This window comes from Gossypium hirsutum, chromosome D02 (assembly GCF_007990345.1).
Source record: "Gossypium hirsutum isolate 1008001.06 chromosome D02, Gossypium_hirsutum_v2.1, whole genome shotgun sequence".
NCBI classification, from domain to species: Eukaryota; Viridiplantae; Streptophyta; class Magnoliopsida; order Malvales; family Malvaceae; genus Gossypium; species Gossypium hirsutum.
The window spans coordinates 13,881,712-13,897,886 of NC_053438.1; the positions used below are offsets into that span (position 1 = coordinate 13,881,712).

General features: G+C 31.7%; 2 protein-coding genes across 2 annotated transcripts; one reads left to right on the plus strand and one right to left on the minus strand.

Annotated features, from left to right (window-relative positions):
• The first annotated feature begins 722 nt into the window (after positions 1-722).
• Positions 723-5,191, plus strand: LOC107910590 (mediator of RNA polymerase II transcription subunit 1). The gene is made up of 5 exons (XM_016838473.2): positions 723-1,836; positions 2,082-2,860; positions 2,940-3,029; positions 3,419-4,186; positions 4,583-5,191. Exons 1-5 carry the CDS (start codon positions 1,725-1,727, stop codon positions 4,709-4,711), a joined length of 1,878 nt encoding a protein of 625 aa, XP_016693962.1. The 5' UTR covers positions 723-1,724; the 3' UTR covers positions 4,712-5,191.
• Positions 5,192-5,900: 709 nt separating this feature from the next.
• Positions 5,901-7,835, minus strand: LOC107910589 (transmembrane protein 50 homolog). Its single transcript, XM_016838471.2, has 4 exons — positions 7,484-7,835; positions 7,288-7,375; positions 6,317-6,469; positions 5,901-6,113 (listed from the first exon to the last, which is right to left on the minus strand). Exons 1-4 carry the CDS (start codon positions 7,614-7,616, stop codon positions 6,080-6,082), a joined length of 408 nt encoding a protein of 135 aa, XP_016693960.1. The 5' UTR covers positions 7,617-7,835; the 3' UTR covers positions 5,901-6,079.
• Between the last annotated feature and the right edge of the window lie 8,340 nt (positions 7,836-16,175).

Consider the following 16,175-nt stretch of genomic DNA (forward strand, 5'->3'; position numbering starts at 1 on the left):
TATTTGACTTCAAAATATTGAAAATATTAAATATAAGTAGCAAAATTTTAAAATTTTAATTAAAGTAGAGCGGGATGGGGCAGGGATGGATGTGTCCAACATTCATGGAGGTGGTAGTAGTTTTCAAATTATACATTCGTAGTGGAGTAGGGTGAGTGGTGGAGTAGACTGTGCCAACTATAAAGTAGTGATGGATTTAGAAATATTGGCTTTCGCCCCACTCCATTGCCATCCCTATTTTGTCTCTTCAAATTTCTACCTTTCTAATTTACTTTCCTTTGTACTAAGCAAAGCCTAAGATTAAATAATGAAAAATTAAGTAATGAATTTAAAGTTATAAAATTTGTTAAGTGTATTAGTACTTAATTTAATTAGACTGTTCTATAAATGTAGATTTTAAAATTTTAAAGGAAAAATATTTAAAAGAAAGATAAAATAAGTTGAAAAATATCATTTTTAATGTTTTTATGAGAAAAGTCTATTTATCAAATATGTTTAAAAACACTATTATTTTTTAGATTGTAAAGCATACCCATGAACAATTAATGATGAAAATATTAAGATAAATAGACAAAAACAACCATCTGGAATAACATAAATAAATTAAGAGATTATTGAGCATTTATTAATATAATAATTTCTCATAAAAATCTTTCTCCAAAATTTGAATAAAAATTTGATAGAAATAAAAATATAAAAAAACTACACTTACAAAATAGAATATTTATTTTTTTGGTTGGAAGAAGAGGTTGATCTTCATATGTTTCGTTCCAGTATCAAAACAAAAAATAGTAACAAAAATAAATTACGCCTCCATCTTTGCCCTCAGAAAAACAAAACCCTAATTTCAGAAATTGCGGCATTTCCCCTTTATTTCTTCATCACTCTTCTCTATTGTTCCAGTTTTTTTGTTCTTTTATTTCACTGAAACTTTCCGTCGTTGTTTCATCTTATTTTTGTTATTATTATTTTTCTTTCTTTTTGTAATTATTCCTTTTTTTCCGGGAAAATAAAGAGTGGAATTTTGGGAACGCGAAACGAAGCAATAGCCTGGAATTGAAGCGGAGATTAGGGTTAGTTCTCTCCGTTTTTCTTTGTCAAATGTTTCCCCAAATTTTCTTCTTGTCGTTTGGGTTCAAATCCTAGCAGTTGGGAACTTATAATTAAAATTAAATCTAAGGTTTTTAGTTTTACTCAAGACTTATTTGTTATTTAGGGCTACTTTTTCTTTTTCCTAATTTTACTGGTTTATGGGCATTTAGCATTATTTTGGAATAGTCCTTTTATTGCTTTGTTCTTGCTTAAGTTGTTGATTTAGAAAGAGGGTTGGATCTTCTTTTATGAGAAATTTGAGGGCCATTTGAAACTGGAAAAATCAGCAATCTGCAAATCCATCTTTTAATCAAAGATGGAGTAAGGAGTGAGTTAATTATTAGAATCTAATCTCCTTATTGTCATTGTATTTGTTTTGGTTGCTATGGCCTCCTATTCGTGTTAAACATATTGTGCTTTTTGATCAAACAACTCCTTTGTCATTTGTTGAGTTTCACCTTAAATCCGCAAAATTATTGGCAAGTTATGGTGGTTTGAATGACAAAGAATAGGGTAAGAGCTTGAGTTTGTGTAGGAAGAAAATTCATATGGTGGGTTAGGGTTTGAAGAAGGTTCAAAAAGTGTGTTCTTTTATATTATTAGTTTTCTGATGATCATGTTCGATATCCCTTATGGAAAGAAGTGAACCAGCATTAGTTCCAGAATGGTTGAGAAGTACTGGCCCTGTTACTGGGGGTGGTGGCAATTCAGCCCACCACTTTGCTTCCTCTTCTTTTAATTCAGGTACCCTTTGACGCCTCAGCTTCTAGGAATACATTGCATTTCTCATTCTAGTTATACTCCATTACAATGTTACTCTTGGACATGCATGTCTGTTAGATATGCCTTTGGTACACTTTTTGTTTTCTAAGCCATTGTGTTTCTCATTGCATTTATACTAATGTTCTTTTTATAGTTGTCATTGTAGGAATGTTTGTATGTATATTTGGGAATATATAGTAACTGTATTGTTGTTGTTGTTGTCTTAGATGTTTCTTCACTGGTTCATCATGGAAGACATAGAAACTTTAGGAATATAGGTGATTCTGATTCCCCTCGTTATGCTTTTTTGGATCGGGCGTCTTCTTTGAATTCACGGAGGAGTTCTAGTAATGGTTCTGCAAAGCATGCTTACAGTAGCTTTAGTAGGAATCACCGTGATAAGGACCGAGAAAGGGATAAAGATAGGTCAAGCTCTGGGGACCATTGGGAGCGTGATTCTTCTGACCCTTTAGAAAGTATCTTTACCAGTAGGGTTGAGAAATCTGGTGTGTCTACCAGTAGAGTTGAGATAGATGCATTGCGACGTTCTCATTCTATGGTCTCTAGGAAACAGAGTGAGCCTTTGCCTCGAAAGATTGCAGTGGGCTCAGGTGATAGTGGTAACAATAATCATAACAATGGCAATGGTCTGCTTTCTGGTGGTACTATCGGAAGTAACATCCACAAGGCTGTGTTTGAGAAAGATTTTCCCTCACTTGGAACTGAAGACAGGCAAGCAGGGCCTCAGATAGCTAGAGTATCTTCTCCTGGTTTGAGTTCAGCTTCTCTGAGTTCACCTGCTTGTAATTCAGCTTTAATTGGTGGGGAAGGATGGACCTCAGCTTTGGCAGAAATGCCCACCATGGTTGGAAGTAGTAGCACAGGTTCTTTGCCTGCCCCCCTAATTGTTTCTACCTCTAGTTCTGGGGTCCAAAGTGTCACAGTTGGTCTTAATATGGCTGAAGCACTAGCTCAAGCTCCTTCTCGAACCCGTACCGCTCCCCAGGTAAGCTTCTCAGTCACTAACTTCTCATTACATGTATAACCTATATCTTTGATCTAACCAAACATTCTGTTTCAAACAGTTGTCTGTCAAGACCCAAAGACGTGAGGAACTGGCTATTAAGCAATCAAAGCAACTAATACCAGTGACACCTTCGATGCCTAAGGGTTCGGTAAGCCAGTTGCCTTAGGTTTCGGCAAAATCTTGTCTAGTAGCTGCATTAAGTTGTTTTATTCCAATTAAACATGTTTGGTCTCCCTCCCTCTTTCTCTTTCCTTTCTGGGACACTGTCTTTATTCATCTGAGATTGTATGTTGGATGTTTGTTTAGAAGCTCAGCTACTATCTTGGAATTCTTGTAGCCTTTTTTGACTCTTATGACTTGTAAGGAGCTTGAGGTTGGTCCATGTTTTTCCATGTCTGAATATTCTTTGGATTTCTCCATAAGGCACAAAACCTTGTAGGTGGTTTACATAAATGCTTTATTACCTGTCTACTTCATGCATAAAAGAACATAGTAATTGCAGGTAATAATTACCTAATTTTCTTGTCCCACTCCCAGATTCTCAATTCAGTGGATAAATCAAAAGCCAAACCAGCAATCAGAGTAAGTGAGATGAATATATCTGTCAAAAGCGGGCAGCAGCAACCTTCCTCTATTCATCATGGTAATCAATCTCCTCATAGTGGACATGTCAAGTCTGAGATGCCAAAGACATCGGGGAAGCTTTTGGTTCTGAAACCAGGATGGGAAAATGGGGTCTCATCTCCTACTCAAAAAGATGTAGCTGGTCCAACAAATGTGAACAACAAAGTTGCAACTAGCCAACATGCTGTTACTGCTGTTACATCTGCTCCTGCAAGAAATAACAACACAAAGCTTTCTTCTGGGGAGCGCAAAGCAGCTGCCTTGAATCCAATAGCTGGGTTCACTGTGGAAAAGAAACCTTCTTTGGCTCAAACCCAGAGTCGAAATGATTTTTTTAATCTCCTGAAGAAGAAAACGTCAGCAAACACTGCAGCTGGTCTCTCAGGCGCAAACCTTCATATTTCATCATCCACCACAGAGAAATCTGAAGTTACAAAGAATGTAGATAGTCCTTCTATGACTACTCATGCTAATGAGAATGGTTCTGCAGCAACTAGCAATGGTGACACCTGTCAAGAGGCTCAAAGATTTTCTGATGATGGTGAAAAGAATATGAGCTCCTATGCTATGGTTCATCCAGATGAGGAAGAGGCTGCTTTCCTTCGTTCGCTTGGCTGGGAAGAACACTCTGGTGACGATGAAGGTCTTACAGAAGAGGAGATCAATGCTTTTTATCAGGAGGCAAGATATATCTTATAATTTTTTTGCTTTACTTTCCCTTTACTGATATAACGGATTCATTCCACAAATTTGCTTTGAAGTTATTATATGACTTGATTCCTAGTATTAATATATCTATCGAACCTTTTAAGTGTATATCGGAAATAATGTCGAGCTGTTATGCTAATGGAACTCTTTTTCTTTTCTTTATTTCCATTGGAATGTTGTTAAGGTTCGGGTATTCTTGTTATATGCTTTCATCTGCAACATGATGTCTACTCAGTTCCTTTCTTTTGTGTAAATTTTGTGTAAAAGTAGTGTGGTTTAAAAAAAAAAGATGTAAAGTAAGAAGTAAGAACCCTTATAAGATGATTCTTATATGTTTTGTGCTTATTTTGTATTGATTTGGTTTTGCAGTACATGAAACTGAGGCCATCACTGCAACTGCGCCATGGTGTGCAACCAAAGCTGGCTCAATCTTTTGCAACTAATTTAGATGGAGCTTCTTCGGAATTGAGCTCGTCTGACTCTGGATCTGAAGCTTGACTCTTCTTTGCCCTTGAATAGTAAAATCCAAAGAAGTTCCAATTTTTGATGGCAGATGATTAGTTTTTCTTTTTTTTTTTTCCCCACCTTTGTTTTTGATGTCTTCTGGTTGAAAGAAAGCTGATTAGTGGAGTTGGGTATGGAAGGTGGTGGATTTAGGGTTTTGAGAGAGGGTGCATTTTGCAAATAGTACAATAAGTCCTGCTCACTTATAACAAGAGAATTCTTTAGGGTTTTTCTAAGGTTGATGGAATAGGGAAAAGATTTGATTTGGGGCTATTTTGTCTGTGCAGTGGGAAGATGATGATGATGATGGAAAGAAGCAGCTTTTAGGGTTATTTTCCTCCTTTTCCTTCCTTTTTGGTCCTTTCAAGAAGGCTCAATCAATGTTACAGGCAAAAATATCTTATTGTTGGTTTTTGGTCAATTGTTTGGAAAGGAAAAAGAAGGGAAATCAAAAAAAGTTCCATTTTTAGTTTAGCCTAAATTTCCATATGTTGTTTTCTTTCTTGCATGTCTTAATAGCCTCGTAACTTCTAGGGAACTGTTCATTTTTTTTTCAAGCCCCAAAAAGGTATTCCTGCTCATATTTCAGTACCACAACTAATAACTGCGAAAAGTTACTTTTGTCCCTTCAATTTAAAAAAAATATTTTAACCCTATTTAATTTTGTCCTTAGCTGCTATTATTTGTTAAATCACTCGGTCAAAATAAACGTAATGTGTAATGTGGGGTAATGTTAATAATTAATTAATTTTTTTAAATTTTAATTTTATTAAAATATTTTTTTATAATTTTTAATTTGCAAAAATAACTTTCTGAATTTTTAAAATTTTAGAAGATTAGTTAATTGCAGCCCATGTTAGTAAAATTAGTTAAAATTTTTAATCATTTTGAGATGATTTGATAAATAATACAAATTTTAAGGTTAAAAGGGGCAAAAATTCAAATGGTGGGTATGACTATTTTTTGAAGTTAAAAGATCAAATAAGTCATTATGCTAAAATAGATACCCAAATCAAGCAATTTGCATTTGTGGGCATCAAGCAATCTGAGTTGACCATTTCACCTTTAAAAATCTGAACTACGAAACTCTATCCTATCCAAACTCATTGAAAACCAAGCCGAGTCTATTGACAAAAGGCAGGTGGTTGAAAACTAGACTCGAAAAAGCATCATCACATAAATATCCAAAAGGGAAGAGGATCAATCCTTCTTTCATAATCAAACTCATGACAGTAGAATACAATATTTATGAAAGTGAAGCAATTTTCTAACCATCTTAAACCATTGATTAATTACAAAGGATACCTCACTTCTCAAGTCCCAGGCTCCAAACTGGCGGATTAGGTTGTATATATATATGTGTTATTCTGAGTGACAAGTCCAATATATCAGCCCACTGCAGTCAGAGATTCAATGAAATCAGAGGATTTCTTCTAGAATGTCTATGGCAGTATATGTATGGATTGACTATTGTGTCTCATTCTCATATAGGAACAACACACAAGATTGATATTCATTTTCCAATTGAAATAATTACAGAAAAATTAACCTAACATGATATGGATGATAGCTGCAATTTCAAATACGGAAAACATTTACCTGATTAAGACAAACACACACTGTAAGATGCCTGCAGTACCCGTCCACATTGAAGGACCAGATTTCACTAGTGAGTCTTGTATCAAGAGGCCAACTGAAGCAGCTAGTGAGACAAAGGATACAACATAAGCAAAGAAAAGCCAGAGCTTCAACCTGTTGTAATCACGGATTAGCATCCATTAGCCCAAAACAAGCAATCTTATAGCAATTTTCATAAAAGGAATCTAGAGTTGGAATATATAGCAGAACATTTACGAGGATGGTCAGCAGATTCGTTGGGACAACTAGAAACGTGCCACATAAACAATCTTAATATAAGCAATAAACACAATTACATGAAAACCAAGGCGCATGGCAAGAAAACAAAACAAGATAGAATGTGCATCAAAAGCATAAACACCATTAGCAATTCCCAATTGCTTTAATTCAAATAAAGCCCTAGTGCCAAATCCAGAATTCTAATCTCTACAAGTGCCGATGAATAGATCAGCTTATTAAGTACCACTAAACACAAGGATGAACAGGACAAACCATGCATAACACATATTGTTAGCCGATATAACACCCTCACCCTCAGATAATGGCATCAATACATGCTGCAAACTTCTTTACATTTACTACTGAAAATTTTCAAGTCATAAAGAAACGATTATTGCCAGGCTTATGGTTGAATCCGAAGAAATATGCTTATGGAATTCGGAGTTCAAAAGTAATCATTACAAAATCAATAAACCTCGTTTCAAGTAGCCATATGAAAAAAAGCAGCTCAATTTCACCAGAAAGTATCACAACTCAGAGCAAATAGTAAAACCCTAACTAAGTACTTAACTTTCAAAACACTGGCAAGATTATTATAATTTTAGCAAAATTCAGTAATAGAATGTATAATCAAACTCTGTAGAGCATATGGAAGGAAACTTCTCGGGGAAAAAAGCTTCAATTAAAATAGGTAAGGAAAAGAAATAGCTAACCTCCACTCGCCTTCATCATAAGGAGAGTAATCAATATCCTCTTTCCTAACGCAATTGAACATCAAAGCCGCGATAGAAGCAAATATTCCTAAATAAATAAATAATAATAATGATGAACCATATAAACATTGATAATAGGAAATTAGAAAGGAAGCTGATAAATTAATGGAAGAAAAAAAGGTGAAACACGATGTACCAGGTAAATAGTGGACGAAAGAGACATTGACGGAGCTGCATATGACGGCGTCGACCCAAAACCACCAGCCGGCACCGAACACTGCGCCAGCGACGCCGGGACCGAAGATCGCCCACAGTTCCCCTAACTCCATTTGATTGATTGTTCTCCGATCTAATTAATTGACTAATAATTGACAAGGAACAAAAAAGAAAGAGAGAAAACTGTACAGCTAATATGCTGAACATTATTTTCCACTCTTATAACTATAGTTGTCCATCAGTTGGGTCACCAGCCCGATGGAACATCTGCCTGAGGGGATTTGGATAAAATACAAGATCTGTTTAGAGAATAGGTTGAGTTTTGGGTAAAAATTTTTGCTTGGGTTAGGCCCAACCTTGTTTGAATTTACAATAAAAAGAATCTTGTTGTTTTGCTATTGTTTTTCCATATTTTGTTACTGTTTTCTCACTTTTTTCTACTGTTATGCTAACATTTTACCATTATATTACTACTATTTTGTTGTTAATTTTTGCACATTGTATAACACTTGTTTTATTATTAATTTTACTAACAAGCACTTATCTTAGTGTTATTTAATTATAAAGACTTTTTTAATTTATTTTCAATTTATAGGAAAATATTTATTTTAATATTTTTTGTATATTTTTTGTATTATATTTTTTAATTTTTATATAAAAAATAAAAATAAGAAAATTAATATGGTTGGGCTCGGGTTTTAGCATTTTTTAATCCAAGCTAAGCTTGGGCAAAAATTTAGGCCATTTTTCGGGCTAGCCCAGGCCAATCTCGAGCCTAAAATTTTGTTAAGGCCTGACCTGAACTTGACCCGATCCATGGACAATTCTACTTATAACTCCCTCTCGGATCGATACGTATATTTATGAAAACTTTTATTTCATCTAAAAATAAATGTATTAAACCTAAACTACACCAAATATCACTAAATTATTAATAAATTTATACTTTGATTATTTAATTTCAAAAAGATACAATTGATCATTGAACCATTCGAAAATTATAAGTTGGTCACTAGCCATTATGTTCCTAACCAATGTTAGATGCGGGGATGAGTCAGTTTACACTTTGGTCACTCTTGTATTAGTAAATTTACAATTTGGACAATTAAATATTAGTAAAATTATAATTTGGTCACTTGACTATTAGCAAATTTACAAGTCATTTTGAGCATTATTTAGTGACCAAATTGTAAACTTATCCATCCTCACATCTAACATCCATTAGGAACTTAACAGGTCAATGACCAACTTGTAATCTTCGTATAATTTAGTAACTAATTTGAATGTTTTTTAAGTTGAGTGACTAAAGTGTAAATTTACTAATAGTTTAGTGATCTTAGGTGTAGTTTACCTAAGTACTAATTTAGATCATGCTAGCAAATTAGTATTTATCAAAGGGTAAACTACACAGATAGTCACTGAACTAAAAAAAATTCTTATTTTAGGCACCTAAAATAAAAAGTTTACAATTTAGGTACCCACGTTACATAGTTCGATCATTTTTGTCACTCTCGTTAAAAACTCCAATGATAAATTATTTCTAAAATTTTGTTTTTCCACATAATATAAGTAAAATAAAAAAAATTATCATTTTAGTCCTCAATCTTTTAATATAAATGAGGTTTAACCCTACTTTAAAAAAATAAATTTTAACCATAATTTTTTTAAAAAAAAAATTCTTTTTCACATCCCCAATTTTCCATGACCAAAAATAATAAACTCAAATATATAGATTTCTCTTTTTGTGATTTGTTTTAATCAACTTGGCTATTGCTAGATTTGATCATGGGTCGGGTCATCCGTTCTGGCCTGAAGGCCCGCTTAAAAAGTGGGAGAGTTTGGGTGAAAATATAGATTCGAAAAATGAGTTTGGACAAAAAAATAAGGCTCATTTTCTAAAAGGGTCGGGACTCAGGTAGGATTTTTTTGCTTGGACTCGACCCGGCCCGAATTAGTCTTAACTTTCTTTTTTGTTACTGTTTTGCTTCCATTTCACTATTATATTGCTAATATTTTGTTGTTATTGTCTGGATATTGTATAATTCTTGTTTTATTGTTAATTTTGCTACTATTTTAGAGGCATTTACTTGTTGCGTTGCAACTATCTTAATATTATTTAAATATAAAGATATTTTTTAATATATTTTCAATTTGTTAGTATATATACAAAAGAAGAAAAATAAAATATAAACTTTCTCATATTTTATATTCCTTTTTGCTTCCTTTTTTCAGTTTTCTCTTCTAAATGGTAAAAAATAAAGAAGTTCTGATAAAAGAAAAAAACCACATTCAGACAATTGAAAAAAAAGTCCCAACCAAATAACACAATATTCATGGTCTGTTTTCCCCTTCATGGACCAGATTCAACAAGTTAGACATAGCCCATAACCAACAACAATCAAGATCAAAATAGAAAGGGTTTCTTGAATTGCATCCGAATCTCTTACAAAAATAAATTGGGGAGAACCCAAAACTTCAATTGCAAATCCTTGATGGATTTTCTTTTTCTTTTTATTTAAAGCCAAAACAAAAATTGATGGAAAAAATTGGGTTTTCTCAACGGAAGAGAAATTAAGAAAAATTGAAGGAAAAAAATTTGATTACTTCTTTTGGGCTGATCTGATTTCTGTAGAGCTGGTTGTAGATGGTCATGTTTGAGTTCGCTATTTGTTGGTTCATTCTATCGTTCTTTCTTATCTAAGCATAGAGTCGTCATTTTTTTGTATTGTGTATTTCCTCAATGCATTAATAAATCTCATATTACTATTCAGAAGAAAAAAATGCTTTTCTTTTATCAAAGGAGGAAGATAGGGTTTGGATTTCTGGAGTTTTTCAACTATTTAATTATTATTTTTCTTTTATTTTGGTTAATAATTAGTATTGGGCAAATTATATTTTAGTCATTTAAAGTAGTATGCAACACGTAAAGTGTGCCATGTGAAATTCAATGATTGGTCTACGTGTAGAAAAATGTCATTCAGATTTCCGTTAGAGTTTTTAACAGGAGTGACCAAAATGAGCAAACTATATAATGTGGATGTTTAAATTGCAAACTTTTTATTTTAGGTGTCTAAAATGTAAATTTTTTATAGTTAAGTGACTACCAATGTAGTTTACCCTTTATCAAAATGAATCTTTATAATATTCAAAATAAAACAAGTAAATTAAATAAGGAGTGCAATATTCAATGTTTTTATTTCCTTACATAGTTAATCAATTGTTATAGGCACTCTTGGAAGGGATTAAATTGTGATAAGAGTAAGATAGGAGTTTCCCAATGGCCGAACTTGAACATAATTTTTTTAATACTCCAAGTCTCCACTATGGTTGAATTAATTTTTACATCATTATTTATTGTACATATAATTTTACAATAGAGATAAATATTAAATTTATGCATGAACTTTATTTTATTGTGTAATTTGATATATGAGCTTTGATTTGATGTAATTATACATATCAATCTTAAATTGTGGTTCATATGTATACATGGAATTTTGATTTTGAATAAATAAATAAATACATTTATTTTGATATTGAATTAATATAGTAGTTTGTGTGTGCAATATATCAACAGAAAATGGTACTAATTTGATAATATAGTTAGTGATTTCTGAAAGTTGAATCAAATCAAAATTTAGTGTATAAAATAGCGCAAAATCAAAGTTCATGTATAAATTTGATATTATCCCTTTTACAATACAAACAATAAAATAATTGAAATATATCATAAAAACGTAGTAATAAACTATAATTAACTACCAATGAAAAGAAAGTTACATCAGTAAAAGTAAATGTGATTTTGAGGAGGGGGAACAAACAAATATCTAAGGTTTCATATGTGTTTATGATTCGAATATGAAATATGTAATTAAAAGTTAGGAAAAGTTATATTTCTATTTTGAATTTGTAATACGTCTTGTGGTGTGAACATGTATATTATGTTTTTCTGGAAAAAGAACTTTACTATTTCATGAAATTCTTAATTTAATTTGATATCGTATATAGAAATTATATACAAGATGAGCAACAGTTGCAATTTTCAATTTTAAAGGCCAAATTGTGTAGTCTTCAAGTAATAATATTCAATTAATATGATGTTAAAAAATTCACATTAGAGAAGATGAAGTTAAAAATAGGCTTAAGTTGATTCTTTCAAGTATGGATATATTCTGCGTCACGATCCAATAAGATATCTTGTAGTTACCATTGAACATGATATGATGTACAAATCATGATTGCAATACATGAATCAAATGATAATGCAACCGTCGAGCTTGGTTATTGTAATGACCCGACTTTTGTCGGTGTCAAAAAATGCGAATTTGAAACTCTATTTTTATAAATCAAGTCTGTAAATCTAAAATAAAAATATTTACAAAGATAATATGAAAATATATTAAAAATCAGTTAAGTAATTTAATTGAAAAAATCGTTGATTAAAGTTCAGGGACTAAATTGTAAAAATTCAATCGCTATTGAATTTTAATTTAGAAACTGCTTAAGGACCTAGATAATAATTATCCAAGGGACTAAAATGATTAATTAACCAATTATAAATAGGAGATAGTGGAGTATGATGATGATGATGATGATGATGATGATGATGATGGCCATTAAGTATATGTAATTATAATTAAAGAATAAAAATAATGTTAATTAATGGCATAATCATGATTAGTTAAATCTATCTATTCCTTAATCAAGGTATAAATAACAAAATTAGTGGAATGAAATATAAAAACATATAATCTTCTTCATTCCAGCCATCCAAGCTAAAGGAGAAAACCTTGCCTCCATTTCAAGTTTCAGTTCAAAATTAGCTAAAGTAAACAAGTAATTTCTTTGAATGTTTTGCATATTCTTAATCATGGGAGCTTTATTTAGCTAGCCCATGTATCAATTTATTCAATTTTTAGATGTTTAAAAATTTTTCATTAGAGAAAAATTGATGAATTAGACTTGAAATTATTAGAGATTATTAGATAGTGAACTTAGATTATGTTAAGGTCAAAGTTAGAAATTAAGTTATGCTTGTTAGATAACTTTGTAACATTAGAGACTAAATTGAATAAATTAAAAATTGTCATGAAATTATGCTATAAATAGAAAGTATAAGGCCCATAATGAAAGAATGTAAAATCAAAATTTGATTCGATTTTAAATACGAAAAAATATTAGTATCCTAGATATAGGGACTAAAATGAATAAAATGAAAAATATATTGGTTATGTATTTTAATGTGATTAGGATGTGAAATGACATTGTTTTATAATTGAATTATTGAACTTAGCTAAAGACGGCGCTAGGTAATCTCGAGGAAAAGGAAAAGCAAGAATCGTAAACAAGTGACCGGTCGTAATTTGATATGTCAAATTAGGCTCTCTCGAGTACTTAATGAGCTTGTTTTCAAATAGTTTTCGAGCCTTTTTAATTTTTTATCGATTATTAGATTTTAGTGTTATTGATAGCTTTATTTATATCTTACTTCTTTTGAGACCCAATTTGGCAAAACTATGTCATTAAGAGTCTAATAATTGATTTGAGCTTGTGTAGGGAGATGATTAAGGCCAAACATCAAGGAGGATCCTAGCTGTTGTAGGGATTGCGACACTGGTGCATGTGTGTCTCAACACTGACCCTCCATCACCTCAAGGAAGTGAACTTCAATAAAAACCCAACTTGGAGCAACCTATCGTTGAAGTCGTGACACTAAGCATGTTATGTCATGACACCGATCCTCAAAGTCACAACTACAAACCCTTGAAGTCGTAAATCCAAGAAAATTTTTGAAATGAAGAAACCTAATGGCTATTATCATCGAGGTTACAACACCAGCAAGGTTGTGTCGCGACACCAAGTGCCCCTAAGTCAAGCTCGTGCCCACTTTCAAGAGTGTCATGACACTAAAGCTTGGGTGTTGCGACTTTGAAGTTAGCCGTTGAAGTCGCAACACTAAGCATGTTATGTCACGACACCGATCCTCAAATTCACAACTACAAACCCTCGAGGTAGCAAATCCAAGAAAATTTTTGAAATGAAGAAACCTAATGGCTATTATCATTGAGGTTACAACACCGGCAAGGTTGTGTCGCGACACCAAGTGCCCCCAAGTCAAGCTCGTGCACACTTTCACGAATGTCACGTCACTAAAGCTTGGGTGTTGTGACTTTAAAGTTTGATAGGTGAAAAATTGCAAGGGCAACTTTGTGTCCAAATAAAAGCTTAAGTCACTTTTCATTTAAAGGGAATTATTGTTAATGTTAGGTAAAAAAAATTTTACCTATAAATACCACCGTATACCAACTATTTAAGTGGCTAGGCTAGTGTAGAAAATGCGGTTAGACATTAGATAAGTTTTACTCTTTTTTTCTTAGTTTAGGTTTTCATTTTTCTTTCCTTTTCTTTTCTTTTTGATGTGGCATTCTTGTTTCTTAATTTTTTTTGGAACCTTGTGGATGGAGATGGATTAAACTCTCGCACTTCATCGAATTTTTATCTATTAATGAGCTTGTTCTCAACCCTTATCTTTTATATTTTATGCCTACCATGTGTTTGTTAAAATGCTTGTGTGGAATTTAAGTTTAATCATGCACTAAATTGTTTTATTGGTTGATTAAGAAGTGGGTACTTAACTAAGTTATTATCTATGCCTTGATTAGTTGTTTGTTCAAGTGTATTAAATTACATATTAAACTAGAATTGATGCCTCCAATGGAGGATTTAGATAGACGAGACCAAGAGGAAACTCTATCATGTAGGATTTTGATTCGTTTGTACCAAATAGTGAGACCAATGTGAGATCTATATGCCTAAATGAGACCAAGAGGAGAGCTTAAGTGGTATCTTTTAGTTTAGGATGAAATCAAAAGGAGATTCCTAACTAAGAGTGACAAACAATATAATCATCATAATTTTATTAGCTTAGTTGGTAATCCATAAATCATTCGACCATCATTTCAATCCATTTGCATTATTTCTAGTAAAAAAGAAGAAAGTTAGTTTGGTATTTTTATTTGTTAATTTAGATATAGCTTAAATATGATTTTATTGGTTGCACTAATGATTCCAGCTTAACTAGATTAGCAATTGTTTAACTTATAATTAATTTGATAAATGCATTTACCAATTTGATAATACTTTGGGTTCGACCCTTAGAATACTCAAAGTGTTCCATTGTAACATGATTAGGGGTGAGCATTCGATCGAATCGAATTGAATCGAAAATTTTTGAGTTAATCGAGTTTTCGAATCTCATTTTATCATCCTAAATTTATTTGAAGTTTTCTCGAATTGAGTCAAGTGAGATAAAATTCAAATCGAATCGAATCAAATATATTTGTTCGAGTAAAATTTTAAAAAATAATTTTGGGTCCTTGTAACCACTGTCACCCATCGTAATAAAATTTGTCCACTTTAATCAAATTTTTTATTAACTATCATCACCTCATAATTTATTTATTAATTTTTTATATATTTGTTAGCTTCTTTGCTTGCTTAGTTGTTTCAATTATCTTCAGATTCTTGTCACTATGTATTTTGGAATTAAAATATATATTAAATGTAAAAATATGATTTTTTTAATAAAAGTTATGTCGAAACCATTTTTTTGAAAAAAACAAAAACTTTAGGTTGTCGACTTTAAAAAATGAAAATTGAGAGTCACCACCAATCTTTTATTAAGGTGTAATTGGGTCACCTAAAAATGACTTTAGTCTACAAATTTTAGAAAAATAGGTCCGGGAGTCGGTTACGTATGAGGAAGGATTAGCACCCTCATTACACCCAAAAAATGGTACCTAGTTAATTAATTAATGTCTTAATGTCGAAAATTTGAAAATCGTAATCCTTAGCAAAAACTTAAAACGTTACGTATTAAGACCCTTATCATTTCAGAGAAAAAAAATACCACACCCAATACGTTAGGGCACGACATTCTAATTTTCCCCAAAAATGAATTAGGGCAAAATACTAATGCAATAAAAAATGTAAAAGAATATCCATTTATTCAAGATTTAAGAAATCGCGGCCCAATACGTTAGGGCACAATTCCTCTAAAATCTCAAACTCGGAATATTTCCTTTATTATTTTTTTTAAAAAATATTCATTTTGAGAAATCAATGCGTCACATCCAATACGTTAGGACACAACGTGTTGAATTCCCAATAATGAGTTCTTATTTTTTTTATTAAAGAGAAATCCTCGATTGTTAGATTTTCAAAAAAAATCAGAATCCAATACGTTAGGTCTCAATTTCCTTGAGAAATCCTAAATACGAGTATTACCTCTATTTTGAAGCGTTTTATTTTAAAATTAAATAAGAGATAGGGTAATGTTATGTTGAATATGTGAATGAATGCCCCTTAAACAAATATTAATAATAAATACAACAATTTCATAGAAATAATATGAATAAACAAATAAATAAACAAAATAATGACGTGCAAAATATCAAATAAATAGGCAAGATAATAATAAAAATATGCAAACATAAATTAATAAGCGAATAAAAAAATATACATGTACACATAAAAAAAGTACATAAGTTTTAAACAATTAATATAATATTAAAATTAATTAAATAAATTAAACATGTGTATATAAAATATAAGTATGCGAAAATCATAAATACATGCTTAAATATACATATAAAATAATAATAATAATTGCA